At 38.9% G+C, this 16,057-nt stretch overlaps 1 protein-coding gene across 1 annotated transcript in view; it reads right to left on the minus strand.

Moving 5' to 3' along the window:
* Nucleotides 1-374: 374 nt before the first annotated feature.
* The window catches only part of ANKRD13A (ankyrin repeat domain 13A), a 103,787-nt gene continuing 88,104 nt past the window's right edge, over nt 375-16,057 (minus strand). The window contains exons 13-16 of the mRNA XM_073629575.1: nt 13,933-14,043; nt 12,666-12,829; nt 9,900-9,967; nt 375-9,623 (exon numbers count right to left, since the gene is read on the minus strand). Coding sequence (XP_073485676.1) covers nt 9,428-9,623; nt 9,900-9,967; nt 12,666-12,829; nt 13,933-14,043 — 539 coding nt within the window. The 3' untranslated portion in view covers nt 375-9,427. The remainder of the gene's footprint in view (nt 9,624-9,899; nt 9,968-12,665; nt 12,830-13,932; nt 14,044-16,057) is intronic.

The following is a 16,057-nucleotide window of genomic DNA, read 5'->3' on the forward strand; positions in this document are numbered from 1 at the left end:
AGTGCTTCCACCTCGGTGGAGGAAACACTAAAACTGACGGCATGGTGGAAGCAGCTGAATTTAAAGGGGCGTTGTCACGCAGTGTTTCCTGTGAAGAGGTGGAGCTACACTCTCTCCAAGGTGCTGTCCTGAAAGGCGAAGGGAGAAAAAGAGCCATGGCAGTTAGATGCAAGTTTTCACAGGCCGGCTTTTTTTTTTTTTTTTTTTTCGCCAGTGTCCCAATCTCCTGAAGGCAGCAGTATGACTCAAACGATTAATAATTCCTGAATTCCTGTGTCTGTCAATGGATAAAGAAATGCACTGTGCTTTCTCTATAAAACTCCATCCCAAATTTCAAATGGAAAAATCAAGACACTTGCACAAGAATAGGCTGATTAAAAAGTTTGTACATGTTCAATTTTATTCTTACACCGTGCACTCCACATACAATACAATAAATGCCCTGGACACATTTCCTCCCTTAAAAGGGACCAGCAACACATCACTTTTATCTCTCAAAGCTGAACCCTAGGCAGACAGTTTAATACCCACCTGAAATAAATATATAAACTATTTTTTAAAACCAGTTTTATTTATTATGACGGATTCACCAATACAGCAAAAAGGCAATGCAAAAATGAACTTGTTTAATTGCCAAAGTAATTCTATTTTGCCATTCTCGGCCACACAGCGCAGCCACATTCTTGACCTCAACAGTACAGCTTGGTCAGGAATGCACCCAACTGGCTGAATGGGCAATGAAAGTTATCACTATTCTTCCTCCTTCAGTGGGCATACTCCCCTGTCTGCACATGTGCAAAGCTGCAGAGCCTGACCGCTTCCAATGATGCCCCTGCCTCTCCTAGTCTATGCAGGGCATTACAGGAGGCCGATATAAAGAGATTCAGAAACATGCATCAACCGCATTTAAAAATAAGTTGGTTTTAAATGAATACATAACTGCATTAAATGTTTTTTTTTTTCATATCTACCTGGAATGCAGATTGAAGTACATGTTTCTTCATGGACTGGCAAGCCATGGTTATAGATTGCAGAGTTTAGTAATTCAGCAGTAATCAGTTTGCATATATTTATAAATTATATCAGTTGTATTACTTTGAGGAAACCAAATTCGATAATAAAACAATCTTACATGTAAGACAGGTGCAATGAAATATATGTATACAAAAATGAATATTGCAAATAAATTACTGTATTTTAGCTCACATGTTAAAGGAAACCTGTCATAAGAAAACATGAAATCTGCTATTACGGACCCCTTCTAAAAATTCTAGCTGTACTTTCAGTAACTGTCCCAGAGCAAGTAAGTCTTTCCTGCTCTCTATGCTTTTTCTGGTTCAGTAAGGCTGGGTTCACATCTAAGCCACATGGAGCTCACAGCAGGGGTCCGGTGTGTCCCATTCACCATTTCAGGTCCGATTTCAGCCCGAATTTTTGGCTGGATTCGGACCCGAACCTGACCAAAAGACGCACAGGGCTTAGTGCAAATTCTTACCGGAGCCGCAGCGGAGATATGTGAACCGGCTCCATAGAGAGCCGGTCACAATCTCCTGCTATTGCAAATTAGATGTGGGGAATCCGCATCCAATTCACACTAATGTGAACCCAGCCTTACTCGGAAAGTACTGAAACCAGGTGGTCAGCATAAAATCCAGACAACCAGCATTTTTAGTAAGAGGGCAGAAATGGAAGCCCCTTTTTTTCCCTCTTAGGACACATTTACTCTTAGGATCTGCTCAGTGCTTTGCATCTACATGAGCTTCACATTGCCCTTATTAAACATAAACCTCCCACAAACCTGGGCAATTAAAAATGAGCATATGATGAAAAATCTCCCTGCAACATAGTTTTATTTCCTGTTGATCCCACCAGTGGATCCCTTACTTTTCACTAAAAAAGCATGACAAGATTGTTTGTTCCTCAGTAAAATCACGCAGCAGTGTTGTAACCCTGTGGGCAAGGTAGGGCACCGTTTCAAAACCCTGTACAACTTACAGATCACTTCTACCTGAAAGCCTATCACGGTCCCAAAAAAAAAAAGCTCCTTGAACACCAAGACATTTACAAAAAGGTACGTTGGTAGACATAGGGCTAAACAATATGAATAGAAGCTGACTGTTTTAAGTAGCCTCAGGGTGCTATATGGTTTGTAACAACCGTTACAAATATACATTAAAAAGGCATGTAAAATTAAAAAATAAAAAAGTCACATACTGAATACAATCATTACAAGTATTCAGACCATACAGTTAAAGTGGTTCTAAAGGTAGAAGGTTTTTTATCTTAATGCATGCTATGCATTAAGATAAAAAGCCTTCTGTATGCAACAGCCCGACCCCCCCCCCCCCATTCTTACCAGAGCCCCGTCTCAATCCAGCGATGTTGCACGAGAGCCTCGGCTCTCCGGGACTCTCACCTCAAGGGCTGAGACAGCAGTGCTTCCATCAAAGTCAGTGAGCCAATGAGGAGAGAGAGAAAGGGCGGGGCCGAGCTGCAGCTCCATGTCTAAATGCAAACTGCTTGTTGTGGGGGCACTAAGGAGGGAGGGGCCAAGAGCGTCAGCAAGGGTCCCGAGAAGAGGAGGATATGGGCAGCTCTGTGAAAACCCACTGCACAGAGCAGGTAAGTATAACATGTTTGTCAGACCCCCCTCCCCCCCTCGATGCTTCTCCGAGCTCACGGCTGCCATTGGCGAACTGCAGAACGGATCCATCGGCCCGGATGCTAACCATAGAGATTTCTGGTGGACCAGATGGTCCCTGGAGTCTCTATGATCGTTCAGAGGCCGGGCACGATGTTATGACGTCACGCCCGGCGTCTGCATTAGAAAAAATGGCGCCGCCTCGTCTGGGAAGCCGAGATCGTTTTTTTAATTTTTTTTATTTCAGGCTTCTCAGCCTAGAAGTGAGATGTGGGGACTTACTGACCCCATATCTCACTGTAAAGAGGACCTATCATGCTTATTCCTATTACAAGGGATGTTTACATTCCTTATAATATGAATAAAAGTGATAAAAAAAAAAAAAAAGGTCAAACTAGAAAAATAAAAAGTAAAATAAATATAAAAAAAAAAAAAAAAAAAAAAAAGACGAGTGCGCCCCTGTCCCCGTGTGCTCGAGCACAGAAGCGAACACATACGTAAGTCGTGCCCACATATGTAAACGGTGTTCAAATCACACATGTGAGGTATTGCTGCGAACATTAGAGCGAGAGCAATAATTCTAGCCTTAGACCTCCTTTAACTCAAAACATGTAACCAGTAAAAAAATTTTAAAGCGTCGCCTATGGGGATTTTTAAGTACCGAAGTTTGGCACCATTCCACGAGCGTGTGCAATTTTGAAGAATGACATGTTAGGTATCTATTTTCATGGCTTAACATCTTTCACATTATGGAAAAAAAATGGCCTAACTTTACCGTTTTGTTTTTTTCTTTTTTAAAGCATGAAACTTTTTTTTTCCAAAAAAACCCAAAACACGTTTGAAAAATTGCTGCGCAAATACCGTGCAAGATAAAAAAAGTTGTAACGACTGCCATTTTATTCTCTAGGGTCCCTGCTAAAAAAAACATATATAATGTTTGGGGGTTCTATGTAATTTTCTAGCAAAAAAAAAAAAAAAAAAAAGATTTTTACTTATAGGAGAGACATGTCAGAATTGGCCTGGTAGGCAAGTAGTTAAACAAAAAAAAAAAAATCAAGACTTTAATATCACGTTAACAGTATTTTTTATGGTTCTTTAATGCAATATGTTTCAACATCTTTCACTACATGCAACTTCTGATTTAGGAGTTTAACAATCATGTGCGAAGTTTAAGTTGCCAAGGTTTGTGCCATGTTTAATTTAGAGCCCAGCTTCAGTCAAAACTTTTATTTTCATTTCAGATAGAGCAGGGAAGGGTTAGAACTTGTCAGGTTTTTACTGCTGTATCTTCAATGGTTCTTCTACTGCTGTATCTTCAAAGTTTTCCACCTATTTCTTGTCCACCTGTCAAAAGAGCTATTCTCTCTAAAGGAGACAGGACACCCTCTGTGTAAGGGTGTCACCAATACAAGCAGTGAAGAGAAATATCACAGTAGATTTTCAAAAAGCAATAAAAACCTGATAGTTTTGGCTTGAGCTGAGCTTATGTCTTTATGTTTAAAACTGACGATTCTCAGTGCACCCATTCCATAATAAGCTGCAATATGCAAATAAGCTACAATATGTCAGTGGAAATGCTTTGAGCCTGCCAAATGAGCAAATGTTCCTGTGTGACCCATCCACAAGGCCGATGCGAGATGTATACTCTTACAATGTAATCCTTCAAAATACTTGCAGGCTATTGCATTTATCAAAAATGTTTTCTAAAAAGATTTTGCAGGCAGCAGTCCTCATGAGGAAGATTATTATTGACAAGCTCAGCTTGTCAGGGTGTGAAAATATGATCACATATTACAATACAACTGGAACATGTTATTAAAATCCTACCTAAAAGTGTTTTTCTGTCCCACAGGAAAAAAGTATGATCTGACATCAGTTTAAAACAAACCTGTACAGATAAGTATAACAAACATGGATCAAAACTGCAAGCACTATAAAGTGTGAGAGTATACCTTTAGTTCCGATCAGTGGCCCCCAACACTCCCCGAATTCACCATGCAATAAAAGCCAATTTTCATAAAGCTGGAGCACAGACAATCTCCATGATGGGAGTGTACCTATGATCCATTTTTAGGAAGTTTGTGCTTACATAGGAAGTTTAGCAGGGCTCCCAGGGTGATCTTGAGGTCCTTGAAGAACTGGCACCATAGGATGTATGTATGTATGTACCATATTTATTTTACTATTTCCCTTTTGTACAAGTCTACTTTAAAATGCATTCAAACAAGTTTAAAACGAAGAAATAAAACCTACATAATAAGCAAGGCTGGGTTCACACTATTGCGAATTGGATGCAGGGAATTCGCAATAGCAGGAGATTTTGACCGGCTCTCTATGGAGCCGGTTCACATATCTCCCCTGTGGCTCCAGTGCGAATTTGCACAGGAGCCCTATGTGTCTTTTGGTCCGTTTCAGGTCTGAATTCAGCCAGAAATTTGGACCGAAATCTCACCTGAAACGGTGAACGGGGATGCACCGGACCCCTGCTGTGAGCCGCATGTGAAGATAGTGTGAACCAAGCCTTAAGGTTTATTGTTACTAGGTTATCTGAAAAGATCAAGGTAGCACCAAAGTGTTAAAGGACCACCAAACCAAAAATAGGAGTTACTTTATCTGACAATGGTAAGAATATCAATTGCAGACTAACCCTGTAAAGTCAACAGAAAGTTTCAGATAAAATATCTCATAATACATCATTTAGATGTAAAAATTACGCAAGTGATTATACTAGCCAAGTTCCCATACAGACAATGGCTTTGCAAGAGCTCATTCACAATCCCCTCTAACACGCTGCCAGTCATTGATAGCCATGAGCAGTGGGTGGTAACATATGACTGGTTGTCATCTACTAACTTCTGTACTAAAGCTGGCCATACAATAGGGCAGTGATGGCGAACCTTGGCACCCCAGATGTTTTGGAACTACATTTCCCATGGTGCTAATGCACTCTGAAGTGTAGTTAACATGGGAAATGTAGTTCCAAAACATCTGGGATGCCAAGGTTCACCATCACTGCACTAGGGGAATTTCAGGCAGTTCCTGACCTTGTTGCCACCCTCCTACCCGACATTTTTCAATTGAAAAATCAAAAAGAACCACACTGAAAAATTTCAGCCAAACAGCACCTGCAACCAATCAGTTACAGTTGGAGCAGCAAGAGATTTGTCCACTCCCACTATATGCGAATTGAGAAATCTGTTTGATTTTTATTGTATGGCCAGCTTAAAACTGCTGAACTAATGCAAGCACTTGATAATGCAAAGCTGTGCCTAGCAATTAGCTCACTGTCTTTAGGTAAAATCTCCTACATCTTGCAAGAGCAAATGTAGAGCAGCTGAAGGACAGTCAGTCCAAGACAAGATGCTGAACCGCTAACATCCCAAAGTATATCAATACATGGGTATCTACATGTATGGCAACAGTGAAAATTCTAGGACAAAATTGACCCAGTCCTGATCCACCCAAATTGCTTGTTAGCCAATCTTATAGACAAGTATGTACTTTTTTTTTGCTACAAGGCAACAGCTCATTAAGAGTCTGTGGCCCTTTAACATAGGAAGCTAACTACAGTTTTTCACTTATTAAAAAAAAAAAAAAAAAAAAAAAAAAAAATGTGTTAACTGCAGGATCAAAAGGCTACCTAAGCATGTATAAAAATACCACAAGGCAAATAATGAGCATCCTCTGGAAGCATACACTTCTAAAAAGACTGCAATGACTGAGCCAATTTCTTTAAAAGAGAAGTTTGGGGTTTACAAAAAAACAAAAAAAAAAAAAGAACAATTATACTCGCCTAGGAGGATGCAGCATCTATCCCCCACTGGCTCTGCAGTGAGAACTGAGCGATCAAACATCGCTGATCGCTCAGTTCTCCCCCACCACACTGAGCAAAGACTGTCGGTCAGTGGCTCTCTGCTCTCCCCTCCAGCGCTCACTGGAGTGCTGGGCTGTGGGGGGTCAAGTAAGGCTGGCTCAGGCTCTCAGCAAATTGCTGAGAGCCTGAGCCAGCTGCCGTTGCAAGCTCCTGGGTGGATCCCAACCACATGGCCGCTATTCTTTTAAGAGCATGGACCAGCTCTGTGACTTAAACCAAAGGCAGTCTTCAGCCTTCACTCCTGTGATCCATATAAGTACAGCCAAAAAAGCTTTAGCCATGCCTCTGTTCAAATCAGAGTAGCTATGCAGGATTCTAACATTGAGTTTTTACCCAAGACGAGCTTATATTACAATATCTAACCTTGAATGGAGAGTATACACAAAACAAAACTAAAAAAAAAAAAAAAAAAAAAAAAAAAAAAAGAGGCTTCTGCACTTCTGAACAGTAGCTAGTCCCTTCTTCACAGATGTCCTCTTTAAATAGGCCCTATGTCTGCATTTTTTTATATGACACAAGATTTGCTTATAAAAGCTTACTCAACAGTTCAGCTCACGTTTTTACATTATTTCATTCACCACTTGGAAATTCTGTTATTTATTTTTTAACCATTTTTCCCATAAAAGTGGTGATATTTTGTACTTTTACAAGACTATAGTAGTCTATAAACCATTATACACAAAAAAATCATCATACTATATTCTTCATTTTCCGCTGCATTAGCAGTTTCACGCCATTTTTATTTTCAGTGCTTTTTTTTCCATTCTGGCAATCTGTTTTGATTATCTGACCAATCCACATTATTGGCCTGTTTTTCAAAGCTGTATAAAGCTCTACAAACATGGTTGGTAGCACTCAGACCACTGCCAAGTGAAAAGTGCCAACATTTTGCACCATCTTTATAAGATAGCCCTATAAGAGAAGACATTGTCCAACTTGCAACTAGGTTATTACATTTTTCTACCACAGCTTAGGAGATGAAAGTCAATAGAATTATGAACTTTTTTCCATTCCCTCAGTTTTTACAATTGAAAATTTGGATTCTTAGAAGAAAGTTGTCTCCGCTTTTTTTTTTTTTTTCTTTACTGCTAGCTAGAAAAAATGGTTATCCTCTTTGAAACTCCTTATGCTAGTTACTTTCTAGAAGAAAGGGTTATCCTCTATAGCACAGGTGTACAGTAACATAATCTCTAACTTAGCTACATTAAGCTTCTAAAATCATATATAATCACCAGCTGCTCTGGTTTTCAGTGTTCGCTCATTGCTCTGTATTACAAAAATACTCAAATGCACTAGTTTTCTAGCAATTCTGAGTAATAAGAACTTTCAAAGTTGATTGCCGACTGGCTTCTATGGACTGTGGCACTTTTCCTTATATTAAATAAAAAAAAAAAATAAAAAAAAGGAAAGAAGAGAAGATCAGATTAATCTTCTGATATAAATACAGGGAAATACATGAAATAAGTTATGAACATAACGAACAAGAACTCTATCGTATGAGCATTAAAAGAAATGTATGGAGAGAAAAATGTAGGATTCCAACGCTACGTGCCTGGCTGTCTTGAGTCAATACTTTGAGTCACATATAACAAGTATTCAGAAAGTGAAATGAGAACCTGAAACAAGCATAGATCCAGGGAGATAAGAGCTCTTGGTCTGGGCAAGTTACTAGGAAAATACTCTTGAATCAGCAGCCAGGCAACTAGCCTTTTTAGTCATGGCTAGCCAAATTTTCCTTTAAAGGATGCACGCTGTGATGAAAAGTAGATGCTGTTTCTGTAGGAATGAATAGATCTTGTGGCACCTCTGAATGGTAGAAGAGCAGAGCCTGGCTAGGAGAACTATTAAAGAAAAGGTAATGGAAACTGCACAGCAGAGCTCATGAAAGAGCAGCGGACACGTAGGTATAAAGATTTAGAAGGAATGTCTAGCCAGAAAGAGGTTTCCTTTATCATACGCACATTTATCCTTTAATGATCTGTAACACTTCTATGAATTCCACTAATATATGCCCTTTGAATCTAGGTTGACACAAAACTGATGCTGTTGTTATAGATAGGTGCTGGTGTGCTGAATCACCAACTCGTTTCTTATGCAGCATAAGTATACAGTATTGCAGCAGTGAAATATCCACACTGGCATTGCTAGCCCTGTCCTAACTCTCGTTGTGCGGTTTCATTCCCCTCTGCTGCATTCTCTGTGAAAAAAAAATAAAATATCCAGCGGAGAGATTTGAAATGACTCAAATATCAGTTAGAGGTGGATTGACCCATTAGACAACTGCATTATTATACAGATGGATAAAGGATAAGTAACCAACTATGAAGAGGGCACAGCTCCATATTTTCTTGACATGATTATCCGTACACTGTAAACAGCCTTAAATGCAGTGTAGCAGTGCCAACCTCTGTTTTCTTTCACCTGAAGAAATATCCTGTGACTTAGCGACATACAACACTCTGTCAGGCACCCTGTATAAAGCGTCAATGAGTAGAAGTTCTTAGTTTATATAAGGTAAGAATACACTTGTGTTTCATTGACTGATAAAAAGAGAAAAGGAAAAATAAAGTCTGTGTAACAAAACAAAATCATTTACATACTGAACGTTGGATCTCCATCACTGAGATTTTGTTCATTGAAAACTTGCTGACATTTGCAGCTAAAAAAAAAAAAAAAAAAATCAGCAAGGTGGAGGCAGAGTCCCCGGTGTGCAAGTCCTTAAAGCAAAAAGGGAAAAAAAATTAAATTAAAAAATATCAAAAGTGTACAGTTCTTTGGTAGATACAGAGTCTGTGGAGTGATCTTTTGGCCCTCGCTCATGGTGGAATCACTGCTGGTAGGAGGAAGGACAAGGGCTAGACCCGTATCATAGGAGGTTCCTTTGCCAGAGCATGTCAGTAAAACAACATGGCTTATTTTTCCGTGAGAGAAAGCCGCAGAATTTCTTCAAGTTCTGCCTCCTCCTGCAGACGCTGCTTCTCCTGTGCCTCCTGTTCCTTGGCGGACAGTTCCATAGCAAACTGTAAGTCCTTGTCATAGCTTTGAGAGTGGCTGCTAAGACTGGAATGGGCACTTATAGAGTTGGCAAGAAGGCTTTCCTGTAGGGCCCTGAAGGGTAGGGAAAACATTTACGTTATTTTTTTTTACAAGCACCATTTTAAATGTACCTTATAGTATGTATGTATGTATGTATAGAGAGAGAAAGAAAGGGAAAGAAAAAGAAAAGGAAATAAAAAGAGTGCGTGCACTGTACACACACACACATACATACATACATACATACATACATACATACATACATACATATACACACACACACACACACACACATACATATCACACAGTGTAATGTTTTACACATGTTTAATGTAGGTATAATGTTACCTTTCATACTGAGCATCAAAACCCTGATTTGAGGAGATACTTCCATTAGACTGGCTTGGAGACAAAGGCTATAAAGAAAAAAAATAGAATATGGGAAACTCCAAACTCAATTAAAAGCTACCAACGATATTTAACTGATCATTTTCTAAAGCAGTATTTCTCTCCCACCAGCCTCGTTCACACCATGGTGCAGAAACATCAGTTTTTCTGCACGCATTCTGCAAGGGCTCAAAAAATAAAAAAAAACACCAACATGTGCCCTGTTCACACCACACTGCAGATTTTTTCTGCACAGGAAACTGCAACATGTATGCAGTTATCTGCACGGGAAAAAAAACAGGCATGACATCAACATTGGTGCGAATAGGGCACATAACTGACAAGGCATGAAAACGGATCTCCGCATGCATGAAAACTGTGGTAAACTGATGTGAAACTGATGTCTCTGCAAGTGAAATCTGAGCGGTCAGTTCCCATCAGTTTTCATGCACATATGGTGTGAACAAGCCCATAGGAGTTCAAAACAGCCTCTAACATTTTGCTCTACACAATATTTCTGTATTTAGCCAAACTGATTTACAGCTTAAAGCGACTGAATATCCTTATTCTCCAAAAATCAATCAATACACATCCACTAGTTAACGACCCTGTAATCAATTTTTCATTAAATCTTTTTTTTTTTTTTGGTTTATCTCCTTGTAAAGCCCTCTATGAGCTCTGAAACCCCCCCTCATTTGGAATGATAAGTGCCTGTTAGTTGTGGTCATGTGCACTGCTCTATGCACACTAGACATCCAATAATCCATATGGATAGCGAAAAAAGAAACGGTGTCTACATTTCTACAGAAAGTGGGACCATGGAGAACAAACAGCCACTTACAGGAAGGCCAAAAAAAAAAGAATTTTGAAAATTTGGAGAAGGCTGAGAGCTGAGTTTAAAATACATACTTGAATAGATTTGCTTTTAAACCAGAGTTTAGTGTCAATTTAAGGCTCCATGCACACTGAAGCTCATAAACATCCATTTTTGGGCGTTTTTTTTTTTCCTAACAGCCCACTCCCCTCTATGTTATTCTGTGTCCATGTACACATGGATGTTATTGGATGTTTATCAGCAGTGGAGTTTCATTGGCTGTTTGTTGTCTGAACGCCATAAAATCGTGTTCGGGAGCTTTTTTTCTAACCACAAAAAACGCTTAAAAATGTTAAACGTGCATAAACGCTGATAAACGCCGATAAACTCTCAAAAACGTGGCTCATCAGCGTTTAACGTTTTTGATCCATTAAAAAATAAAAACATTTCTTTACAAAAAAAAAAAAAAAAAAAAAAAGCTAATAGCTAATAAATGCTATTGCAAAAAAGACTCACTGCAAAGCTACTGGCGTTTTTATAATGTTATTTTAATGTCCAGTGTGCATGGAGCCTAAAGCACAAAAAATTAGAAGAAAAGAAAAAATACATACAGCAACAGGGTTACTTCCTTTACCCCTGGCTCCATCGCTGCCCTCTGCTCCCCAAAGCTACAGTCTATGGGCAGTTCCTTAGTGTCATCACATACAATGCAGGGCTATTTACTCTGCAGTGTATGTGGTGGGGGCAAGCATGTAACCATGCAGTATGTTAGGCAGAGGTGGGGTACTTCAGGTAAAAACTATTTTTTTTTTAAACCTTGGATGTATGAAGGTACAGGGGAATGGTTATCCACTTTCAAGCTCTTAATAACTTTTCTCCTTCTGGGAGGACAGCGTCACCTAATCTGGAAGTAAGAGGAACATCTCCAACAGAGTGGGGGGAAGAGATTTAAGATGTATGTTGGGCTCTTTTGCTACTGTCTATGTCCCTACTGAAGAAACATTTTTATTACTTACCAGGAAATTAAGTGAAATTTCCCCAACAGAGACACCAATATCAACCTAACCCAGCTTCTTACCCATTCCCATTCTGTCACAAACTAAAAAAAAAAAAACAAAAAATGTTTTGTCTGAAATGACCCTTTAACAAAAGTAAATTGATGTTATTCACACCTGCTATGGCCGAGGTGGAAATCAATGAGCCTACCAGGACTACAGTGCTGCAAGGTAAAAATACTAAGGTCTTAACCATCATGCCACTCCAGAACACAATATTTAGGCCCATGGCATATAGAGAAATAATAGCCTTTAAATATTAAAAATTTTTAATTTATTTTTTTTTAATTACCTTTGAAAAAAAAAATTGCACATCTTTTTTGCAGGTAAAAAAAAAACGTGGATTTGTTTTTTTTTGTTTTTTTACTAGGAGCCTGCAAAGCATTGTGACTCCTGCAGACTGTGTAAGTAAGCTGTCTGCTTGTATCTCATACGATAGGCAGTTTCACACTGACAGGAAGAATCAATGAAGTAACAGAGTGCTCAACAGCGCCCTGGTAGTTCATTGAGAACTACAAGCAAACAGCCACAAAGGCTGTCAGTAGTTGTAGTTCTAACATTCACAGAACTCTGAACAAATGGGGGGCAGAGCCCTGCATGGAAGTGTTTTTAAAAAAATTGTGACAGCGAGTAAAGAGTTGCTGTCACAACTGGGGATATGGGGGTGTGGGGGCTGGTGCAACACTAACATGTTACACCCCGAATATAGGTGTAACATGTAACGAAAGGTGAACTTCTGCTTTAAATTTAGAAAAACAACCAAAGGCCACTAATAAACTGCTCCAGCATGATATAAGCAATGCCTTTAATTTCTTTTACCTTCATCATTTGGGCAAACAATCATGGGGAAAAGCTCACCTGATTTGTACTGCACTCCAGAAGGCTCTGCTGAATGGCAAACTGCATGATTTCATCATCTTCATCCCGCATGTGAAGACTCCTCCCATTCTCCTGGATATGGTAGGCTGGTGGAATCTCAAAGACTGACTGATCAACTTCAAATTTTGGAAGTGCAGCTGCAACTAAATAGCATGGGATTAAATGCGCATTATTATTATGGAACGACGTAGGTAATTGTCTAAACATTAGTTAGGTTATTAATGCTTTGTCCTCACTGATTAAGTTTCCACTTTCTGTGCTACCCTGTATGTGAAAGGTGCCCAAACCCTGTTCCTTGCAGCTCCCAGCATGTTGAAGGAGCATAAGTGAACTTTCAAGTCTGTAATATGAGTTGGATAGACCCATCTTAGCAGCAGGTTATAAAAATGATTATCCACCTCACTGGCATCTTCTTAACTACAAACTGTTCAGAAATCATCTTGAACCTAAAGCCTTTGTTTACAAAAGAGTACAAGAATGTGCTGATCTTATTTATTGAAACAGAATAAAACCTCCAACACTAAGCCTATGGTTTGCCAGGGTGAATGACAGTAAGGATATAAAAAGATATATGATACACACAATGATCTGGTTCAACAGGGTACACTTTCAATATACCACTGAATTTTTGAGTAACTGTATAAATGCTGGTGCACAGGAAAAAAAAAGTACAGATAAAGACCACACTTTTCTGTAGCCCTACCGTTCCCCCTCCCAGTTTCCCACCCCCTTTTACTTGCCTCTCACTCACTCTTCCTCTCCGCTACTTCTTTAGTCATCTCTCCCTTTCTCTTTCCCAGTTCTGCCCCCTCCCATTTATAGTTTCCCAACCTTAAAATAATCTCCTTTCTAACCATAGACCATAAAGTCCTTAAACCCCCCCCCCCGCTGAAAACTAAAAATTGAATTCTAATGCATCTTCCCTTTCTACGTGAAATTTCTAACTTTTGAATAGAATACAGATATCGGACACTATGTTTCGTCAGTAGTGTCTTGCAGAATACAGCTTTATGTACATTTCTGTACTTTTGCACCATTGACACTGACCGTATCAGACCTTGATCTACTGTATTTGCGGGATGATTTTTGCGGCATCAGTTAAATGGTTAAATAAAGCACTGCAAAAATTGAACTGACCCTGCCATCAACGGTGCAAAATAGGCAGCCAGCACAAGGTAGCAAACAGATCAGTGCCATGAAATTGTTTCCATTTTTTGTACATTAGTTTTTGTTTAGGAATACTCACCTTCCTCTTCAGGTGTCCCTTTTGGAGTACAGGGAGAGTCTTCTGCTCGGGAACAAGAGTTTACATTTCCAAATGTAATTCTTGCATTTAAAACATGAAACAATGGGATTTCTGTGGGATTAAACAAACAATTAATTGTAGGCAAACCCAAACAATTAAATTCTCTTGTGAATGGTAAAATTGCCTTCGCGCTGGTGGATGTGACAAATACTGATATCTAAGTAGTGTAGATTAATAGATAAATATTGCTGCAAAATAAAAGTGCTCACACAACCACTTAATGAAATGATAATTAAAGGAGATTTCGCGCAATATTTACGTGAGTAATGTGAATTGAAGTAGGGTGAGGACAAAAGTGATTAAAGTATTGGTAACTGTGATAATGTTAATTAGGATCTACGATCTCTAAATTAAAACATAAATCTATTATCACTGATTACCAGTAAAGTGATAGTGCTGTGTTTAAAGTGACTACGTGCAAGTGGTTGAAATAACAAAACGACCATAAGGTGACAACTAGCTAAGATACCATAAATAAATTGATGCAAATAAATATTAGTGAATAAATATCCTTAATTAAAAATAATTTTTAACTGTGGATAATTAATAAAGTGCAACCCATCAAAAGGATAAATATATTATACACAAAAAAAAAATCAACAGTTGACTACAATTAATGCAATCATCATGCTGATAAATGTGCCTAAAAAAGTGATGACAGCATTGTAAAATTGAAACAGAACAGTTCATAAATTCATAGATAGGTGGCGCTATTGCAGAGGTAAAAAAGTCCTTCCATTCAGATCTGTGTATGTCTTATGTGTTGAATGAGTTGTTCCTATAGTGGTGCCTCCTAGTTCAGTCTCTCAGAACTCTCACCTTAAAATAGTAGAAATCAGGCTGTGGTAATATGCTTTTTAAGGTGTGGAAGTACTGTCTGAAAACTTCTCCTTCTTGCTGCTTAATTCTCCTTGTTATCTCCTTATTTCTTCCGCTCTGGTGCAGCTCAGACCCAGGGGGAGAAGAGGGGGGAAGGGGGGGGGGGGATAAAGAGAAGGGAGAGGGAGAGAGAAGATAGGCTCCACTAGTGTATTATTGTTTATAAGCAAAGGGAGATATTTATTTGATATATGCTCTTACATTTGAAAGCATACAAATAGGCAGAGTAAAGAACGTATGAGAAGTCTGGCGTTCTCAGCGCCCTCTCACTTGTGTTGACAGCTGTGTGCCGCTCCAGCCAATCCCTACGCGTTACGACACGTCACGTGTCTTCATCTGGGGAACCGGATTGGCTGTTGTATGTATCCTTATATGTAATGATTTATATTGCAATTTAGTAATTATAATCATATATATTAAGTTTTATGTTTATCTTGGATTCAATTTTATGATTGTGCATTGTCTAATCTCATGATTAGTGTGTACGATTATTATAATGACTGGTACACGTTGTAATATTGACCAATAGTTTTAATTTCAATATAGTATCGGAGTAGAATTGTTTTAGAAGATATTTGTCTCTTAATCGATTTAATTATGTATAATGTATTTATTTACTGCTGTATCAGAGCACTCTCACCTGTTTTTACATGTATACCGTAGTGTGGTCTTCGACAAAATCGATATTTATATGTATAATTTTATACATATTCTTATTGTATAATATCATTAAGTGCACCATATAAGGTCATTTGCTATATTGTGGCTCCTATGGTGTAATTTTTATTACACATATTGGCCGTAAATAAGAATGAATATCCAATTGTATTTCCACCAAAGTAATGGCCGCCCACATAGGAGTCCAACACATAGAGTAGTGCTATATCCATCTACAACAAAATGGCGGCGAATCAACTTCCTATATCTAAAGAAAAATGACCGCCGTTCATTACAAACATAACCATAAGTAAAATGGCCGTTCTAGCACTTCCGGTTTCAATATACAGACGGCCGAGTTTAACAGCACACCCATAAGTAAAATGGCGGTTTCAGCATTTCCGGATTTCATTACATATAAGGATACATACAACAGCCAATCCGGTTCCCCAGATGAAGACACGTGACGTGTCGTAACGCGTAGGGATTGGCTGGAGCGGCACACAGCTGTCAACACAAGTGAGAGGGC

The sequence above is a fragment of the Aquarana catesbeiana genome, linkage group LG01, assembly GCF_042186555.1.
Source record: "Aquarana catesbeiana isolate 2022-GZ linkage group LG01, ASM4218655v1, whole genome shotgun sequence".
NCBI lineage: Eukaryota > Metazoa > Chordata > Amphibia > Anura > Ranidae > Aquarana > Aquarana catesbeiana.